Source organism: Zea mays, chromosome 1 (assembly GCF_902167145.1).
Source record: "Zea mays cultivar B73 chromosome 1, Zm-B73-REFERENCE-NAM-5.0, whole genome shotgun sequence".
NCBI lineage: Eukaryota > Viridiplantae > Streptophyta > Magnoliopsida > Poales > Poaceae > Zea > Zea mays.
The window spans coordinates 48,482,221-48,500,062 of NC_050096.1; the positions used below are offsets into that span (position 1 = coordinate 48,482,221).

At 48.2% G+C, this 17,842-nt stretch overlaps 1 protein-coding gene across 1 annotated transcript; it reads right to left on the bottom strand.

Moving 5' to 3' along the window:
- Positions 1 to 14,388: 14,388 nt before the first annotated feature.
- LOC100192824 (uncharacterized) lies at positions 14,389 to 17,537 on the bottom strand. Its single transcript, NM_001138015.2, has 7 exons — positions 17,347 to 17,537; positions 17,124 to 17,223; positions 15,616 to 15,672; positions 15,443 to 15,490; positions 15,262 to 15,330; positions 15,049 to 15,110; positions 14,389 to 14,939 (listed from the first exon to the last, which is right to left on the bottom strand). Exons 2-6 carry the CDS (start codon positions 17,169 to 17,171, stop codon positions 15,057 to 15,059), a joined length of 276 nt encoding a protein of 91 aa, NP_001131487.1. The 5' UTR covers positions 17,172 to 17,223; positions 17,347 to 17,537; the 3' UTR covers positions 14,389 to 14,939; positions 15,049 to 15,056.
- Positions 17,538 to 17,842: the final 305 nt, after the last annotated feature.

Sequence of the window (17,842 nt, forward strand, 5' to 3'; positions counted from 1 at the left end):
AAACTAACTTCACAAATATTGCTGAGTGAAAGCTAATTTAACTGGTGCATCTCACTGGTGCTCTTACCTGTAGCCGTCAATCTTGAGCAGGTCGTCGTAGGTTCCTTGCCCGCGGCCATGGAGAATTCACCAAGATCCATTAATATCGGATCTGGCCCTGCTAGGGCCGACACACGCAACGATGTCGCAGAAGCTGCAGATGGGAGTAGACGCACAGGCATCGTCGACACGAGCAAAATAGATTATGGCACTAGTAGATTACGTCCGCGCCATCGATTATGTAGGACACATGATCCGGTATGTTTTAATTTACATAACATAATGTGTTATTGTAGTAACAATCAATACTATAATTTGATATTGAATCTCATTATTCATTTGGTTGTAGGCGCAGAGATACAATCGAGTTTGGGATGGTCTTTTAGACGCCATTAGACAGATGCAATTATCTGCCGATGAGTTGAGGAAGTTGAGCCGCCGCAATCATGTGCCTGAGTATTTGGATATGGTGCACAAGAATTGCTTGGTTAATGCCATGAGTGATGTTACTGAAATTGCAAAAGGTCTAGACACTATGAGCAGGGATTTGGAGGAAGTTCTTATTGGTCCGCAACCTCTACTTGAGGATTATGAAGCCCTTGGAATGTACGATGATTTCAAAACTGATGTTCATTGTGATTGTACTGAGCAGTGTGGTTCGGATGAGGACAACTCTTCTTTTGACTCCGATGAGATCCCTGATCGTCGTATGAAGGGCCCTATATGAAGTGAGCTTATCTGAGCAGTGTGGTTCGGATGTATTTTTAGTTCAACTTGGTTTCGACCATAATGTATCTTGAACTTGTAGTTCATGATGTATCTTCAACTATGTGTGCCCAGTTTAATGAATTCAGCTTATTTTTAGTCCAACTTGGTTTCGATCTAGCATGTGATGGCTGAACCAACTGAACCGACAGCTAAAAGTAACTGAACCGACAGCTTAACTGAAGTTTTTGACTGAAATTCAGTTTTGTTTACAGTAGCTTAACTGAACCGACCGCTACCCTTGGCAGCTTTTGACTTAAATTCAGTTTAACAGTTAACCGACAGGCAAATCTGGCAGCTAACTGAAATTGTTCATTTCTGGCAGCTAACCGACAGCTTACCAGTATTGCCCAATAAGCTAACAGAAATTCTACTCGGTTTCTAGCAGCCATACCAAATCTGGCAGCTATGTGAACTGTAGAAAATAGCTTGCATTCAACCGGCGCTAGGCGAAGACAGGTTATATTTATATCGACGGCATCCAAAAGATCTAACAGTTGAGATGTGATTATCATGCTTGAGATTGAGAGCCCAGCTGACATTTCACTCTCAGCTGTGTGGCCAGTCAGTCATATTGATTTGATTGATTAACTAACGGAGGCCCAGTACAACACAAGAATTCAAACCGTTGAGAGCAACATTCCACGAGCTACCTGAACCAAATCTGGCAGCTAACTGAAATTGTTCATTTCTAGCAGCTAACCGACAGCTTAACAGTATTGCCCAATAAGCTAACTGAAATTTTACTCGGTTTCTAGCAGCCATACCAAATCTGGCAGCTAACTAAAATTGTTCATTTCTGTGCATTTTAAAAAATGAGCTACCTGAACTAAACTGGACTGGAGCAGAAACAGAAATGAGCAGAAATGCCCAATAAGCTAACTGAATTGGAGCACAAACAGAAATGTTTTTTTCAAGCAGGACTGAGCTTGTTCCAGTTACAGAGACAAAATAACATTGAACTGACAACAAATTAATCTATATAGCTGCATCCTTCATGTCTTTCTTCAAATTCTTTCCTTTGCGAGACTTTGGTAGTTCTTTTGCCCTCTTAATTCTTTTACTTCTTCCCTTCGACCGAACATCATTTGGAGGATGTATTTGTATTTGTTCTGGAATTTGGCATCCAATAAATTTCTCATATTCTTGTTGCGAGGCTTGCATCGTGCTAGGTACAATATATCTCAAAGACTCATCTATTTTGAGGACACATGAAACTAAGAAATCCATAGCTTCACTCGAACTCTTTGCTCTTTGAATGGAATCTTCTACCTTGTTTCGGATAACCGCTATTTTCTTCCTTTTTTCCACTTCATTAACATCTTCGGGCTTCTCTTCCAATAGATTTCCTTCATCATCATACACCATCTCTCTAAGAGAACAATATGTTCAAGTAAGGATGTATAAATAGGATGAGAAAATTAATATGAAAATAGTTCATATAGCTTTTACCTCTTGCATCGTGACTCCCATCTCTTCAAAATATAAGATGAAGGTAGTTCATATATCTTTTCAGCACGCAATGCCATAATTATATGGCGACATGGAATTCCCATCTTTTCGAATAGTTTGCATGAGCAACATCCAAAACTAGTTTCTATGCACCACTGCACCACTCTATCCTTCAATGAACCATCACTGACTATAACATACTTGATAGCCTCTTGTTGTGTTGTTCCAATATTTTAGCAATGGTCTCTTGCAGCTACCACTTCTTCCTGAAAAATTCTAAACACCTTGTGTGTGTACAATATGCTTGCTTGTTTTTCCACAACCCATGGGGTATGTAAAACAGGTGTGCCATGTAAACTAATATTATCAGCCTTTAGCTCCTCATGTCGTTGGCATTCTAATGCAGTATCAAATCTAAGCCAGAACTCAACAAAACATAATTTACGGTGAATAAAGCGATTAAAGAATGAATTTGAACTTTCAGATCTCGATGTAGTTCTCAGGACCCCTGCAAGAGGTATATCCATAAAAAAAGCTGGAATCCATGACTCACGAATTTGATATCTATTAGCCAACCAATCATTGCTCTGAAGACCATAAGCAACTATAATTTCATTCCACCGCATTTCAAATTCTTCTCTAGTTTCTGAACCCCATACACAATTATTCAAGGCAGCCCAAAAATCCTTGTCATGATTAAGTGGAGGACCAACCTTTTCAGGTACCTTCTCCATGATGTGCCACATGCAGAATCTATGAATTGTATGTGGAAGAATAGTTCTAATTGCTGATTTCATACTAGCATCTTCATCTGTTATAATTAATCTTGGGTCTTTTCCTCCCATTGCACTCAAGAAAGTCCGAAACAACCACTCATATGACTCGATCTTCTCATTTGCTATGAATGCAGCTCCGAAGAAAACACTTTGCATATGATGGTTAACACCAGTAAAAGGTGCAAATATCATATTGTACTGATTTGTACTATATGTTGCATCAAACGATACCAAATCACCAAAATGGCTATAATTCTTTCTACTTGTAGCATCAGCCCAGAATATGGAGACTAATTTTCCATGCTCATCAACAACTAAATCATAGAAGAAGGCAGAATTTGCCTCTTTCTTCCTCTCCATCTGTGCCACAAATAACTGAGCATCCGCATTCTTTATTTTCTCCCTAAGTCCTCGATAGTAGTTCTGAAGATCTCGCTTCATGCATCCAATATTATCAAAGCCATCACTTACTTGTAAAAGTCTATATGCTTGTGAGGTACCAATACTTGCTTTGTGGCACGTGAACAAGGTAGTCTTGGCTCTTTCACTTACTGACCGGTTCGATCGGAGAAAAGGAATTTTGTCCGGTGAGACTAGACTATGGTTATGCTCCTCAACAAACGAAGCAATATAGTACTTGTTGTCCTGACTTAACTTCACATATATACGTGCATTGCATCCACATCTTGTTTCAAAGTGCTTCTTTTGATTGTTTGATTCAGCGCGTCTCCTTGTGAAGCCTTCTCTCGAACACAGAAACCTCTTATGATCGACCATGTCATTTCTCTTGCCTTGACCACCTATACGAACTGAAAACCCACATTTATGTGCATATGTCTTGTAAAATTCTTCCACTTCATCAATAGTATCGAATGTCATTCCAACAGCTGGCTTTAATTTGTCCTCACAATTCGGTACAAACGACGACAGCTGCAATAAGAAAATCAATGAGTGCACTGCTATGACTTTAATATGTTCTCACAATCATATACAAATTACTCACTGATGTACAAAAAAATGGATTTTTTTTGGGTGTATGGAATCCATCTTTATGATGTGCAGCTTCATTGAAAGGAACATCGTCGATCGTGGCAGTGTGTTGTACAGGAGGAACGACTTCAACTTGAGAGGCAACTTCTTCAACAGAAGCATCGTCGGCTATGACAATGTGTTGTGCAGGAGGAACAACTTCTACTTGACAAGCAATTTCTTCAACAGCAGCAGGGAGATGAATGGAATCAAGGCTTCGAATGTCTGTACTGTCAGCACTAGGGCCGTCGGCGATCCGTCGCGCATCCATGGCGGTGAGGAGAGCCATCCACCCGCCGCTAGGGCATAGGGGCGGTGGCTCCTCCATGGCAAACCCGCCGCTAGAGCTGGATTCAAGAAAGAATCGAGCAGGGAGCGCGAGCAGGCAGCCAGGAAATAGAAAGGAGAGCTGTACCTTGGAAGAGCCGAGCAGGGAGGAGAGCGGATCTCGAGCGCCGTACGCCACTGGCAGGGAGGAGAGCAGAGAGCGTTTCTGGCTGTTTGGAGAAGAAACAGCGTCAGGGGGTTTTTGGTAAAATGTACAGACTCAGAGTGGGAGGCGTGGAGGGGCTTCTTTGCAAAATAGACGTAGCACCGTTGGATGTGAAGGGTGTGGTCTAGATTGATTTTGCTCATGGGAGCACCAGGGCTCTTTGCGCACAGGATACGACGCCGCCCGGGTGAGTGTGCATGCGGCTCGTCGTCTCGTACTCCTATATAACGATGCAATCAGCCAGTGTATATATAGTACTAATACAAGCGTCAAACTACACATGCTAATTAAATAAAAGGTAAGGTTGCATATCGACCACCGACCGACCAACATGGGCGCGTGTTCCTGTTCCCACTAACACGATGTCTGTGTACATCATGCGCAACCACTTTCTACCGCAAATTAACGCGCCTCGCCGTGCAACTGTGCAAGCGAAAATAAAGCTGGACGGACGAGTAACGAACGGGAATAAGCGGCCAAGCAGCCGGATACGAGACGAGCCATGCCAGACCAAGCGCTAGCGAACAAAACAACCAGGCCGGCCGCTTTATTACTTCGGCACAGCGAATCTCGCACAGTATCTATCGCGTATCGTCGTCAGCACAGTAAATGTTAAACATGAGGGGTGAGCGCAGTGCTCGTTGCCCATGCTCTTCAGTGACGTCCTTTGTAGCTAGAGTACATGCCAGCACCAGCAGGGACTATATATGCGTTGCACGTACCGGCCGTACGGTCTTGTAACACACGGCGCGCGGGGTCGCACACTACCCGGTGGCGGAGCTAAGCACCGTGCGTCCGTGCCTGCACGTCTGACGAGGCCGCCGGCCGGCATGCATGCACGCAGCACAGGGGATTAGCACAAGGGCACAGGACGGCGTACGGGCACAGTCACCTCACTGTACGGCGTCCGCCAGCGGCAGTACGTACGACGCGTCCAATATTGAACGGCCCCCTGTGGGGTGGGGACGATGTGGCCCGCCTGCCGGGCGCGCGCCGCGGCGGCCCTGGAACGAGCACGAGAGAGCACAGCGCGCGGCGCTAGCGTACGTGCACCGGCCGCAAGGCATTGCAATTGGCATGGCATGGCATGGTGCGCGAGCCCGCGACGTTGTAGGAGCACGTACACCGTACACGCGTGTCTGGCGCTGGGTTGTGCCATGCATGCATGGGAGCAAATAAACTGGTCTTGTGGTGGCGATTCATTCAAGCACGCAACGTGTGCTGTCGCGTGTACGCCTTACACGCGTTCTTGTCGCCGGCATGCATGCATGGACCCATCGTCGGCGTGTCCGGCCGATCGATCCGTCCTCTATATATATACGTATTCCGCTACGGCTCACACGAAGTCACGACCGGCTGATCGAGATTCGAGAGTCCTCGTACTCATATCGAACCAGCCTATATATAAAGTATACACGCATCATGGTTGGTGCACATGGATGGACGATCGGGCTCTCTTTCGTTCGTTATGTGGTGTATATTTCATATATGGCAGAGGGAGGAAATCAATTAAACAACAATCGTCATTTACTCGTTTGTCGTAACTATATAACTAACCGGTGGTCTGCCACATGCATGCATGCACGAAATGTTGGTGCCCTGCCACCACCAAAGGACTTCTTCACTTTGGAGCTTCGATCCATGCCTGAGAGGCTGGAATGGCACATGCATCATCATCGACCTTTTGTTGACGTCGTCGCGTCGCTGTCTCGTTGCCACCTTCGATCTGTGAATCATTCCAGAAAGTATTTACTGTTAATGACCTGCATCCGATCTCCTTCTGCCAAACACAGAGCGATGTGGATGCTACCCAGCAGGCCCCTGTACATACGGTACGCAGGTACGTACGTACGCATAGCAACGACTGTCAGATCCGAGCAGCGTAGTAGTATACGCACGGCACGCAGGGACGACGGGTGGGTGCTTTGCTTTGCCAGGAAGCGTTAATTACCTAGACTAGGCTAGATTCTCTGCACTAGCTAGTGTCGTAAGGTGTACGCCCCTGGGCCTTATTGGTCGTGGTGCACGTAGTATAATACAAGTGTTGTTGGGAATTGATGCGCGCGTCTCGGATCGGCTCCTGTCTGTCATGAAGCTTGCAGATCGAGACGGCCCGCAGTTATTTATATCCCTGTCGGTCGTCTTCATCACCCTGCGATCCTTGTTTTCCTGCACTGGTTTAGCAGCGTCTTGATTATTGTATCATTCATTGAGCCTCGCCTCTTTCCGCCGTGTCATGCATGCACATTCATGTGTGCGTGCATGGCCGAGCGAGGCGGCGTTTATTTCTTGTGAGCCGCCGATGCATGGATGGATGGGCGGAGCGCCATGACGTTCGTCGGAGGAGGATGCAATGCATGCATGCATGTAAATGCAAGGCGTCCGTTTCGTTACAGGGGGTCATGCGCAAGATGCAGCGTACCCGTCCCGCACACATATGTAGCGCTGCCTGCCTGCCTGGATCATGCGTACGTGTTGGTGAATGGTGATGGCATGTAGGCCGGCTCCCCTTGTGACGCTCACGTTCTTTTGCTCCGCGGAGCAGCGACCGGGAAAGCAACAGATACCAAGCTATACCTACCTTTCGCGACGGCGCACTGTGCTACGCATGCAGCGATGCCCGCTGGCGGCACCAACTTAGTAGCGCGCGCGCGCGCCGCACACACAGGCACATGCACGTTCTCGCTCGGGCCGCCATTGGTTCTAGATGGCATAGACGACGACGGCCTCTGGATCGATCGCATGTTTTGGAAGCACGCCGGTTAGCGGCTTTGTCGACGCGTGAGGCTGTTTGGTTTTTATCGGTTCGTCCTTTGCGCTGCGTGGCAGGCGCGAAAGCGAGGTTCCATCGCCAAACCAATGCGCCTGCCACAGCCCCAGCTCCAGGCGGCAGGCTGCAGGCTGTCCATCCATATCCCACTGCCACTGGCCAGTGGGCACGGGTCACGCACGCACTGTGGGTGGGGGTAGGCCTTGTGGCATTGGATTCCCGGCGTCGATCAGCGTCGTCGCGCAGATGTGGGCCTTGTGGCTTGGGCGCACAATAAAGGAAGGCTTCAGTTCCAGCATGGCATCAACCTCGTCAGTCAGCAGGCTCACGGCCGGCCGGTCTCTCTCATTCGCACGCACGCAGCGCTGCGCCCGTCCCTCGTCTCGTCTGTCATCTGCGCCAGGACACCAGCGCACCGCACAGAGGCCACGCACGCAGCAGGCTAGAATAGAACGAGAGAATCATCATTCGAGAGGAAGGGGTCAACAAGAGCTACAGCTACCTATAGGGTGTGGTGCGTGCCGCGAGACCGACGTGCCGTGCGCCCGTGTCATTGGCGCTGGTACTGACCGTCGTCCGTCGTCCAAGTAGCCTCTGATTATTCCGGCCGCTTCACTGTGCCTGGCGGCGAAAGCACGAGCTGAGCAGGCTCGTACTACTACTAGTCTACTACCACTACCACAGCCCACGCCGCATCCCATAACCTGGTGTCGCGTTGGCTCTTGAAACCCACGTCGTCCCCTGCGCCGCGCAGCGCTGCAGGCCACTTGTCCTGTGCGGCGTGTGACGTGTCGACCGAGCGCGACGCAACGACCAACGAGAGGCAGGGGCAGGCAGGCAGGCAGGGCTCCAATTGCGGCCGCCGGCGGGTCGGTGTGGGGGTGGTGGCCAGGTGGGGTGGGGGCGTCCAGCAGCGGCGCGTCCCCCGCACGCAGGCAAGTGAACAAGCGAAGCCCAGCTCCCTGTCCCCGGGCTGGGCCCGTGAGGGCATGTGACTCGGCCTAACTCGGCTGACGCTTTCCCGGGCCCATCATGAGTGCGTGAGCCTGCGTGGGCCCGCGGCCACTAACGGCAGGTCGGACCCGCGCCCGCAGCCCAAAGGTGCTCATGCCTCCTCGTTCTCTGGTTGGTCGTCGTGCCCGTGCCAGCGCCGGCGTCCTCTTCTCCGTGCATGACGTGTGGGTCTGCTTCCGGTGGGCCCCGCCTCTGGATTACTGGCGTCTTCTCCTCAGAGGTTCTGTGCCTATTCGTCGCCTCTCCGTAGAGAACAAGCTCTCGGTCCTCCTCTCTCATGGTCTCATTCTCATCTACGCCATCCGCCAGTGGTACTAATAACACAGTGTCACAGACTCAGAGTCGATAGATAAGTGAGAGTAGGGGGGCCTGGTCTAACTGATAGCATCGCAGGGCAGCACCGCGCTCTGCATGCATATGCCGCCATGCAGATGCCGAGGCAGGCATACAGCTGCTGCTGGCTGGACTGGCTCTGGCTGTTGCACCATGATGAGCTGAGACTGAGATACGCCACCATGTCCTGTATAAGTTGCGTTAATATCATATAAAACATCTTGTATGGTACCAAACCATAAGGCACACTACTTAATATAGTTTTTTAGTATTTACTTAAAAAATTGTATGGACTTGCCATACTGCTAAGTAAGGCATGTAGCGTGGCCTCGACACGCGCTCAGCTCTCGATCTGGATTCTAACCTTGTGGGTGGTGCCCGTTTGATTTGTGTATAAGTGTGTCACATTTTTACTAAGGTTAGTCGTTAGAATTGGATACCTAACCTTAGTAAAAAAATAGGCAAAGTGTATATGTCCGTCTCCATCCGTGTGGGCACGACGCCACGGGTAGTAGTTTTCAGTTTTTAAGCGCTGGCGCAGACTGCAGACCGGCCGGCAACAGCAACACTGTTGACTGTTCTGATAGATGTGGAGATCGAGATCTCTGGGCTCTGCCTAATGATTGGTGGAGCGGCGCATAGCATGGCCCCCGCCGGCCAGCGGCTTCATGCTACTATGCTAGCCACTAGCCAGCATCTGCATGTTCATGGCTGAATGCGAGCCTCGCCCGCCCGGCAGTCCTGGGACGTCGGACCTGAACTTGGCTGGTTGTCCCGGGCCTCCCGGCGCATATTATTGGCCCGGCCGAGGAGCCATATGCACGCAGCAGATCGAGCTGGTGTTCTGACGCGAACTCAGGCCAGCGCCATTGGCCATCGGCTGGTCGTCCATGCATGCGCAGCGCAACCGGCCCGTCAACAAGGTCGACGAGAAGCAGCTGCCTAACAGTAACAGCTAGTGTTCCCACCGGATCCACTGCGTTTGTCATGCATGTTGCGCGCGCAGTGTAGCAGTAAAGGGTTTTGGATGGACGCACACGAGAAGGCCCACAAGTCTGGTAGGTTGGTAAGCAGGCTCGCGACGACGATCTCGATCGATCTCCATGCAGCGGGAGCCGGGAGGGACTACGCTACAGTGCGTGCAACAGCAGCAGCCGCCCGTCGTCACCTCCTGCCGCCCATTTTAATTAGGTCCACACACAGCTCGTGTACTGTAATCTCTTGTAGAGCTGGGAACATGGCCAGGGATTTTTGGGCCAACACGAGCACGATCTAAAAACAGTAGAAGGCGGGCTTGGGCTGAGCCTCAATATTCGGCCCGTCAGGCCCCTTACATGGCCCGCACAGATGGGCTGCGTTTGGGCTAGCACAGCCCAATGAAGCTCATGTTGTTTCATTTTTTAACTTAGTAAGTTATAAACTTTATATTGTTGTGATATTTAGACTTTATCTAGTCAAATGATGCTAGCATTGTTTAATATCTTCAATTTAGTAAGCTATATACTTTATATGATTGTAATATTTTGATTTTATGTTATCAAATATATAGGTCAGGCTTGGGCCGACACGGCCCAACGAAGACACGACGTAATTTAAGGCTAGGTTGGGCCACTATTTTTACACTTCGGCCTGACATGACATGACCCAGAAAATTTAGACTTACTTAGCTTGAACTCGTTTGGCATAAAAGCACGATAGTCTTAGATCGGGACGACCCAAATCCCTGCAGTACTCTCGTGTGACTGGCGACGGGGCTACCAGCTGCATGCATCTTCAATTGTTAGCTACTGGCACGCACAGAGGGGATGGGCGTTCGGGTTACCCGAAAATTTCGAGTCGGGTAATTTAGGTATTTAAAATTTCGGGTTTTAAGAATTGATACCCGAAATTACAACGGGTTTTATAATACCCGAAATTTTGGGTACGGATTCGGGTATTCCCCGAACTACCCGAACTGTTGTGTTGGTTTCATAAAGACACATACACCTTATTAAATTAGTATAACAATATAGTTTGAATAATGATATACATGAACATGTAAAACACAAGCAATCTACAATCACAAGTTATGCACACTTACATATAATTATAGATGTACAAATTAATAATTAAACATGACATGAGTACATGACACATGAAAGTTCGGGTATTTCGAGTACCCGATTGTGATGTCTGAATTACTCTATATAAATTCGGGTTTTGCAAGTTGCTACCCGAAATTCCTAAACAAAATTCAGGTTTCGGGTATTTCGGGTTCGAATTCGGTTATTCTGGCTTCGGGTTTCGGGTTTTTTGCCCAGCCCTACGCCACACAGGGGCTACATACAGATACAGACGCCGGATCATGCCAAAGCCAAGCTACAAAAATGCTGTCGCCTGATTACGTTCATGGTTCTTAGTAGTTTTAGTTTGTGTCTTCGGAGAAAAATGAAAGATGGTGGGTAGTAGAGGTTAGAGTAGTTCTGCAGTCCATCAACAAGTGACTATTCGACGCTCTGCTGATCTCACTGTACGTAGGTTCCGGCGTCAATCAGCTTGCAACACGTAGACGTGTGCCAACCTGCCTGATCCGATAAGCTTAACAATGGGATGATCTTGTCCCCTTTTCTTTTTGTTGCCACCACGTACGTCCTGGACCCTTGAACCTTCATTACGAGCCCCACTAGTCCACTACTTTCAACTGTAAAGCTGTTTCCTTGGTACTGGGTCTCTCACAGCTTTAATTAATGGTCCATATACCAACTTCAGATTCTCAGATATACGCTGATCGATACACAAGCATGTTTGGGACAACTCTTATCGTCGAAAAATTGATGTTCTGAATCTAGAATTTATCGTGAAGCGGCTCCACTAGCGAACATGAGATCCATCATAAAACCGTTTGCCTTACATAGCAGATCAAGATCATTTTTGAGAAGCACGAACTATGGCTCTGTAGGTATCGACATCCTTTCTCACGGCGGTGAAGCTTTTAGTTATTAGTCCTTGCCCTGGGGGGTGAATAGGCTTTTATGAAAAAGTACAACCTAAAATGTGAAAGGCGTTAGAAGAGGATATCCAATTGTTTGGAAATTCCAAATCAAAGTAAAACAACCCCTATAGGAGAAATGAAAATCACTTGGAAAAATGGATTTCCAAACTAATCCTTAGCTAACTTTTTATACCCTTGTTTTTTATGGACTAATTTTTAATCTCTCCATTTTATTATATTTTAGTTTCTATATTTAATAATTTAGGGAGTAAAATGAAATAAAATGAAACGATTAAAAATTAGTCTCTAGAAACCAAACACTCTCTAAAACTAATTTTAGTGAATTAGGAGGTTCGGTTCGTACTCCGACTTCCTATATGGCTGAACTTGCATCTGTATCCGGCAAACATCTGCGAGAATGTGCATGCATGCCATCATTGCCCGCAGCCAGTCTAATTTGCAACAACAAGTCCGGGGAAAAAGATGCGCCTAACCGAGATCTTATCGTAACCATCATTATATCTTTATCAAAGATGGCGCGATATAGTATGAATTTACGAATCACTGTCTCGGTAAAGGCAAAAGTGAAGTTGGAGTTGATAAACCAGGCCAATCACGGAATGATGTTGCTTGTTAATTGCAACCAATTTAAAAAGGGCATGAGATCAGCATGATTTCACGCACGGTACGCACACATGTAAAACCTTACTCCTATGAGTATTTTTAAAGACTAATCCTAAATACTGCAGGAAGTTGAACACCGAAGACGTAAAATGTTCTTGAGGCACTTTGTAGCCATTATTACGCTACACGTCCTTTCAAGTCTTTATCTTTTTTGTACTCCCTCTAGCTAAAAATATGAGAGATCCTAGCTTATCGCAATGGTAAACTATGTCAGCAAACGTATAGAAAAAATATATCAAATCAACGTTTCTCTCTCCGTTTGAAATCATAAATTTTTTCAACTTTTTAGAGAGTCAAAGCATCTCAAGTTTAACTAAAATTACAGAGAAAATTATAAAGATCTATAATATCAAATACATATGCTATGAGAATATAATTAATAAAGAATCTAGTGATATTTATTACAGAGAAAATTTGATCAAATTTGCTGAGAGTCTTGAAGATAATTGAAATGACTTGTGCTCCAGGACGGACCGAGTACGGAAAAAGCGACCAGGCCCTGAATTTTAAATGACTGACGGTGTCAAACATGAGTGAGTGAGTTTTAAAATGTCATGGGGCAGGTAAGAGAAGAGCCTGAAAGAGGCTCGAAGGTAGAGAGTAGAGCAGTAAAACACGAGGAGCTTGTTCGGCTGCCCATGTGGGAGCACTGTTGCAGCTGCAAAATACTGTTGCAGCTGCAATCCCTAGAGATAAAATACTGTAGAAGCCGCAGCCGCAGTCGGATTAAAGCCGCAGCGAACAAGCCAGAGATCTTTTTGAGAACATGGCAGAGCTAGCTAGCTTGCAAAGACACAAGATCCAAAGATAAAAGGCAGCGCGAGTGTGTGTGTGTGTGTGAGAGAGAGAGAGAAAGCATGCGGTACGTACTGGTCCTGCTCCTGCAAGGAGCCAAAGGACTCATGTGCTGTGTGCGCACCTGTGTCCAGATCTGGATTGGTGCAATGGCACGACAACACCGAAAGGCACTCACTCACGTATATATACTTACTTCCTCAGTCTCAACATATTAAATTTTGACATGAAAATTTAGAGGGAAATAAAATAAAATTAAATGATATTATGTAAAAAAACAACAAGAAAAGAAAGAGAGAAATAGAGATAAGTAAGGAAAAAATATTTTAAAAGAATAGAAAGATGTATTTGAACAAAAGAAATGCGCATTGAGAAATGAGAATATAGAAACCATATATTTGGTCACAAAATTTAAATCATGTAACACCAAGTATTTTGGAAAGGACGACGGACGACTAGATGTCTAGATAGATTCCTGCATGCTTAGCAGGACAGAGAAAAAAACACATGGAAGAAAGGAACGCGTACTCCTATCATATCCTATATAAGTACTCGTATATACTAGTATATGTATGTACGTAGACCAGTAGCAGGTGGTCACTGGTCAGGTAGACAAGACAATCAAGCTGTACATGTGAAAAGCAGAAAGACTCGAGTGTCTGTCACCCAACTAAAAAAAAAGTGGTGACGGGTACGTGAGCCGCAAAAGGTCACGAGGCAAATATACGTAGAGTGGGGGGCTAGCTAGCTTACAGTACCTACTACCTTGTAGTATATATATACATATATTGCGTCGCGAAATGCATGCAAACGGAACCCTAGTCAGGGCATTTGTGTCCGTTCCCCGGTGGCTAGCTCTAGCTGCAGGGGTCCAGATCAAAAGTCTTGTGCAGCTGCAGGTTGCAGTGCATGCATCATGTTCACGGGAGTTGTTCCTTTGTGGCGTGCTGCTCTGCTCGTGTACTCGAGCCATGCGTGCTAGCCCTCGACGCAACTTACAAGCAGACGGATGTGCACGCCCACGTGCGTTTCAGCGTTTGCGACGAGCTGATGAGCAGGGAGGGGGACAATCCTCACATAATTCCATAGAGGTCACTAATTTTTTTCAAATACCTCCTAACAGCTCCACCCTTGATGAGGATCACGGCGGCAGTCATTCATACCCCGAGCTAGCGGTTAGACTGATCTGCCAATGATACGCCCATCGCATGTACGTACGTAGAGGGCAAAAACAGCATGCCCCAACAGGGCTAGTCAGTTGGTGTAGCCCATGTGATCATCTTTTCTTTCTGGCGCAAAAGCTAGATCCGCATGATGAGCTCAAATCGTGTTACGTATATAATTATATTTGGTGGAACCAAATTCACTATTACTTGCAGAAAGCAGTAGGAGCTGGGCCGAAATCGGGGGTAGGCCGTCTACTACCTACGCTGAGAAGGATAGACAGTGGATGGGGCTGGCTGGCTGGCCACGAGCCTCGAACGGTGGGGGAGCCCAACAAAGCCGGCGGCCTGCGTGAGGAATTGCACGGCCCGTGTCCAAATACTGGGCTTCTGTAGCTGTAGGTCATTCAAACACCAGGTGCCATGCCAGAATTCAGCCAGACAATTGATAATTAATTGATCCGTTCTTTATGGCACACAATAACAGGCGCTGCTCGCCAAGAAGCCAGACGGCATCTCGGATTCGGATCTTTCTGGCTCGTCGTCGTCCCTACGATTCCGGACCAGCTAAAACATTTATCCGAGCTCGAGCTCGTCGGCATCCTCAGTCCTTGACTCTGACCGAGCTCCTCCTCCAGCAGCTGCGACGCGTGGCCTGCACGAACAAGCATGGACGGACGGTCATGCATGCATGTCTTCTTGCCTTGCGGCCTCTCCGCAATCAGCAGGTAAGGTTCTTGGAGGCCAGTACCAAGCTACATTACCATGCGTCTCAACTGGAAGCGCAGGTGGGCTTACGAGGCGGCAGCTGGTGGTGCGGCGTTCTCTGGACAGGGAGAGAGGGACAGACCGTTAGCGAGTTCAGTCTCATCGGTGCTGGAGAGAGATCACATGGACTCATTCAGGTGGAGTGGAAGTGGAGTTTCGCTATCAGCTTGAGCTGTGTGGGTGGGTGTTGTTGTGATGGTCCAACTGACCTTCAGCTTGGGCTTCAGAGACTCGACCGCGGCTGCGGTCCTCGTGCTGCTGCTGCTGTTCGCGGCTTGCTGCAAAACACACAAGCAAGCCAAAAAAGAGGAGCAAGGGTTAGACACGTTGCCCAGTTCCTGAGTTCTGGAGCGAGTGTTTTTTTTTTCCTCCTCCACTTCTCTGTCTCACCTTGCCCAGCACCCAGTCCGCAGAATCGAAGTAGGCGCGCTCGTGGTCCTGCATTATTATTAGGCACGGCAAGCAGGGATCAGATGAGAGGGAAGTGATGATCAAAGCTTCTAGACACAGACTACTTATCCATGGATGCTGTTTGGTCCAATAGCGTGAGAGTAGCAGAGCACCTTGGATATCAAGGGCTTCTTGGGTGCGATCCCTCCGTACTTCTTCTCCGCGCATGCCTGCAAAGCCAAATAGATGGTTCAAGAACCGCTTGCGTTCCGGGGTCAGGGAAGGCCTTTAGCTTATCCGTTCGTTCAGGGGTCAGCCCATCATCACAGTCACAGGAGACACGGACGCTTCCTGATCCAGTGGGCTGACATGACAAGACGGCATGGATTTTTTGACCACTCCATTCCATTTCACCATCATAATTCCGCGGCGAACAAGAAGACAAGCATCCCTTTCGGCCCCTCTCGCTCGCGCGGCCAATAATAACCCGAGGCCCCGAGCAAGGATACGCCGCGCTATCTATGCGGCCGCTTTTGATCCACAAAAAGCATGTGACCGATCTACTGACGGCGATCCCTGAACAAAGCCACGAAAACGACAGGGTTCCAGAGACTGTTTCACGGTGCTACCGGCCGGCTGCCTGCAAAGCTCACTGAACTCGCCGAGGGGGTGAGATTCTCGGAGGGGTCAGCTTCAGCTAGTATCTCAGCTCACGGTAAAAAAAAGAGCATCAGGTTGCGTAGTAAAGCTTACTTTCGTTCATTCCTTCCTTGCGCCGCCATTGCTAAGCAATAAATCCTGCCTGCCGCGCGTGGTCAGCAAAAGCAGTCTCGTTTCGTAGGCAGTAGGCAGGCACCATCTTCTATGGCGGAGTATTAGTGCGGAATCTTCTGAATGCGCCGGGCACGGCAGGTTAATTTGCTACTGATGTAAAAGTAGGTGGTGCTAGCTGAGGGTAAGTGCAGCTCAATTAATCTACATGCACGTTAGGTGTTGCGTTCGTAATTTACCTTCTTTTCTGGCGATGGTAGGTTACGATTACGAACCGCATGCTTTTTCTTTCGGTTGATGGCGCAGTTAAGGTGCAGTGCAGGTGCGTCCAAGGAACGAAACAATCCCTACTACTACTACTACGGTGTGCCATCGAAAGTGCGGGGGGAAAACAAAACTGACCAAGTGTTTCGTCGCTGGAAAGCTAGCATTTCAACGGCAAGACGTTTGTGTCGTTAAAGAAACCGAAATCCGAGATGGGCAACAAACACCGAAACCTCATCTGTCCCTGTTCTCTCTTAAGCTGCCTGTCGGTTTTCCGTTTTCAGGCAATCGGGACAGGTTTGTCTTGGAAGGCTCCGGTGAGCCGATTCCTCAAGGACCCTGGGTTTTCAAAACTAGACTTTGTGAAATCAGTAAACAAAAATAAATTTTTTGGTGTATAGTTGTATGTCAAAATTGGCTCAACCATCGCTCGGCGAAACTATCGTTCCATGTACATGTACTGATGATAAGTTAAAGTCCCAATGAAAACTCCCCCCGAAAAAAAAAGTTGGCTTTGTTGAGGCTAACGATTCAGAAATTAAGCAAAGCAGGACGGTGTTGATCCAAGTAGGCAGGTAGACAGGTTTGGGGAACGAACGAGGCATGCGTATACAATGTATGTGAAGCAGGTAGCAACCGAAATTACCTCTTCCTCCATGGACGCCGACGACTTGGCTCCATCACAGCCCGCCATCTCTTCTTCCTCTCGTCCTCCTCCTGCTACTGTCTCGCTCCTCTGCAGCTAGCTGCAAGGAAGAAGAAGAGCGCTGCAAAGTTTCAGTGGCTGCAGAGGAAGGAAAGAAGGTGACGAAACGTTCGGCATGGGAGAAGAGGGGGCGTCGGGGGCAGGGCAGCCTTGGAAGCAGGACCTTGCGGCGCTCTCCGCAGGTGCGGGTGCAGGGAGGGGAGGAGAGGCCGGAGGGGCGAGGAGGATCGAGGCGCGTGTTGCTTTGCTGCCGCCAATCTGCAGAGAGAGGGGGCACGCCTGCTTCTGTTTATATAGAGCTCGTACGGGAGAGGGGAGATCACACAATGGCTGATGGCTGGGACAACAGCACAGAGGCTGCCCTAGCCGACACAGAGGATCCTCACTCCGTAGGATAGATACATGCTACAGTGCATGTGCCTGATCTCGACCGCTGCCTCGCCATCCGACGCCCGTCCGAGCGAGATCGACGCGCGCGGCGCCGGATGATGTCGCGTTGCGTCGCGTCGTGCACGCTTCCGCAAAAGCAATGGGCGGGCGGGCGGGCATGCGATCCTTGTTGGACGAGACGACGTGTCACCAACCTGCTGATGCGTCGACGGACGTGTGTCTGTATGCATCGTCGATGTGTCTCCTCTCCGACCCTAGACTTCAGATTG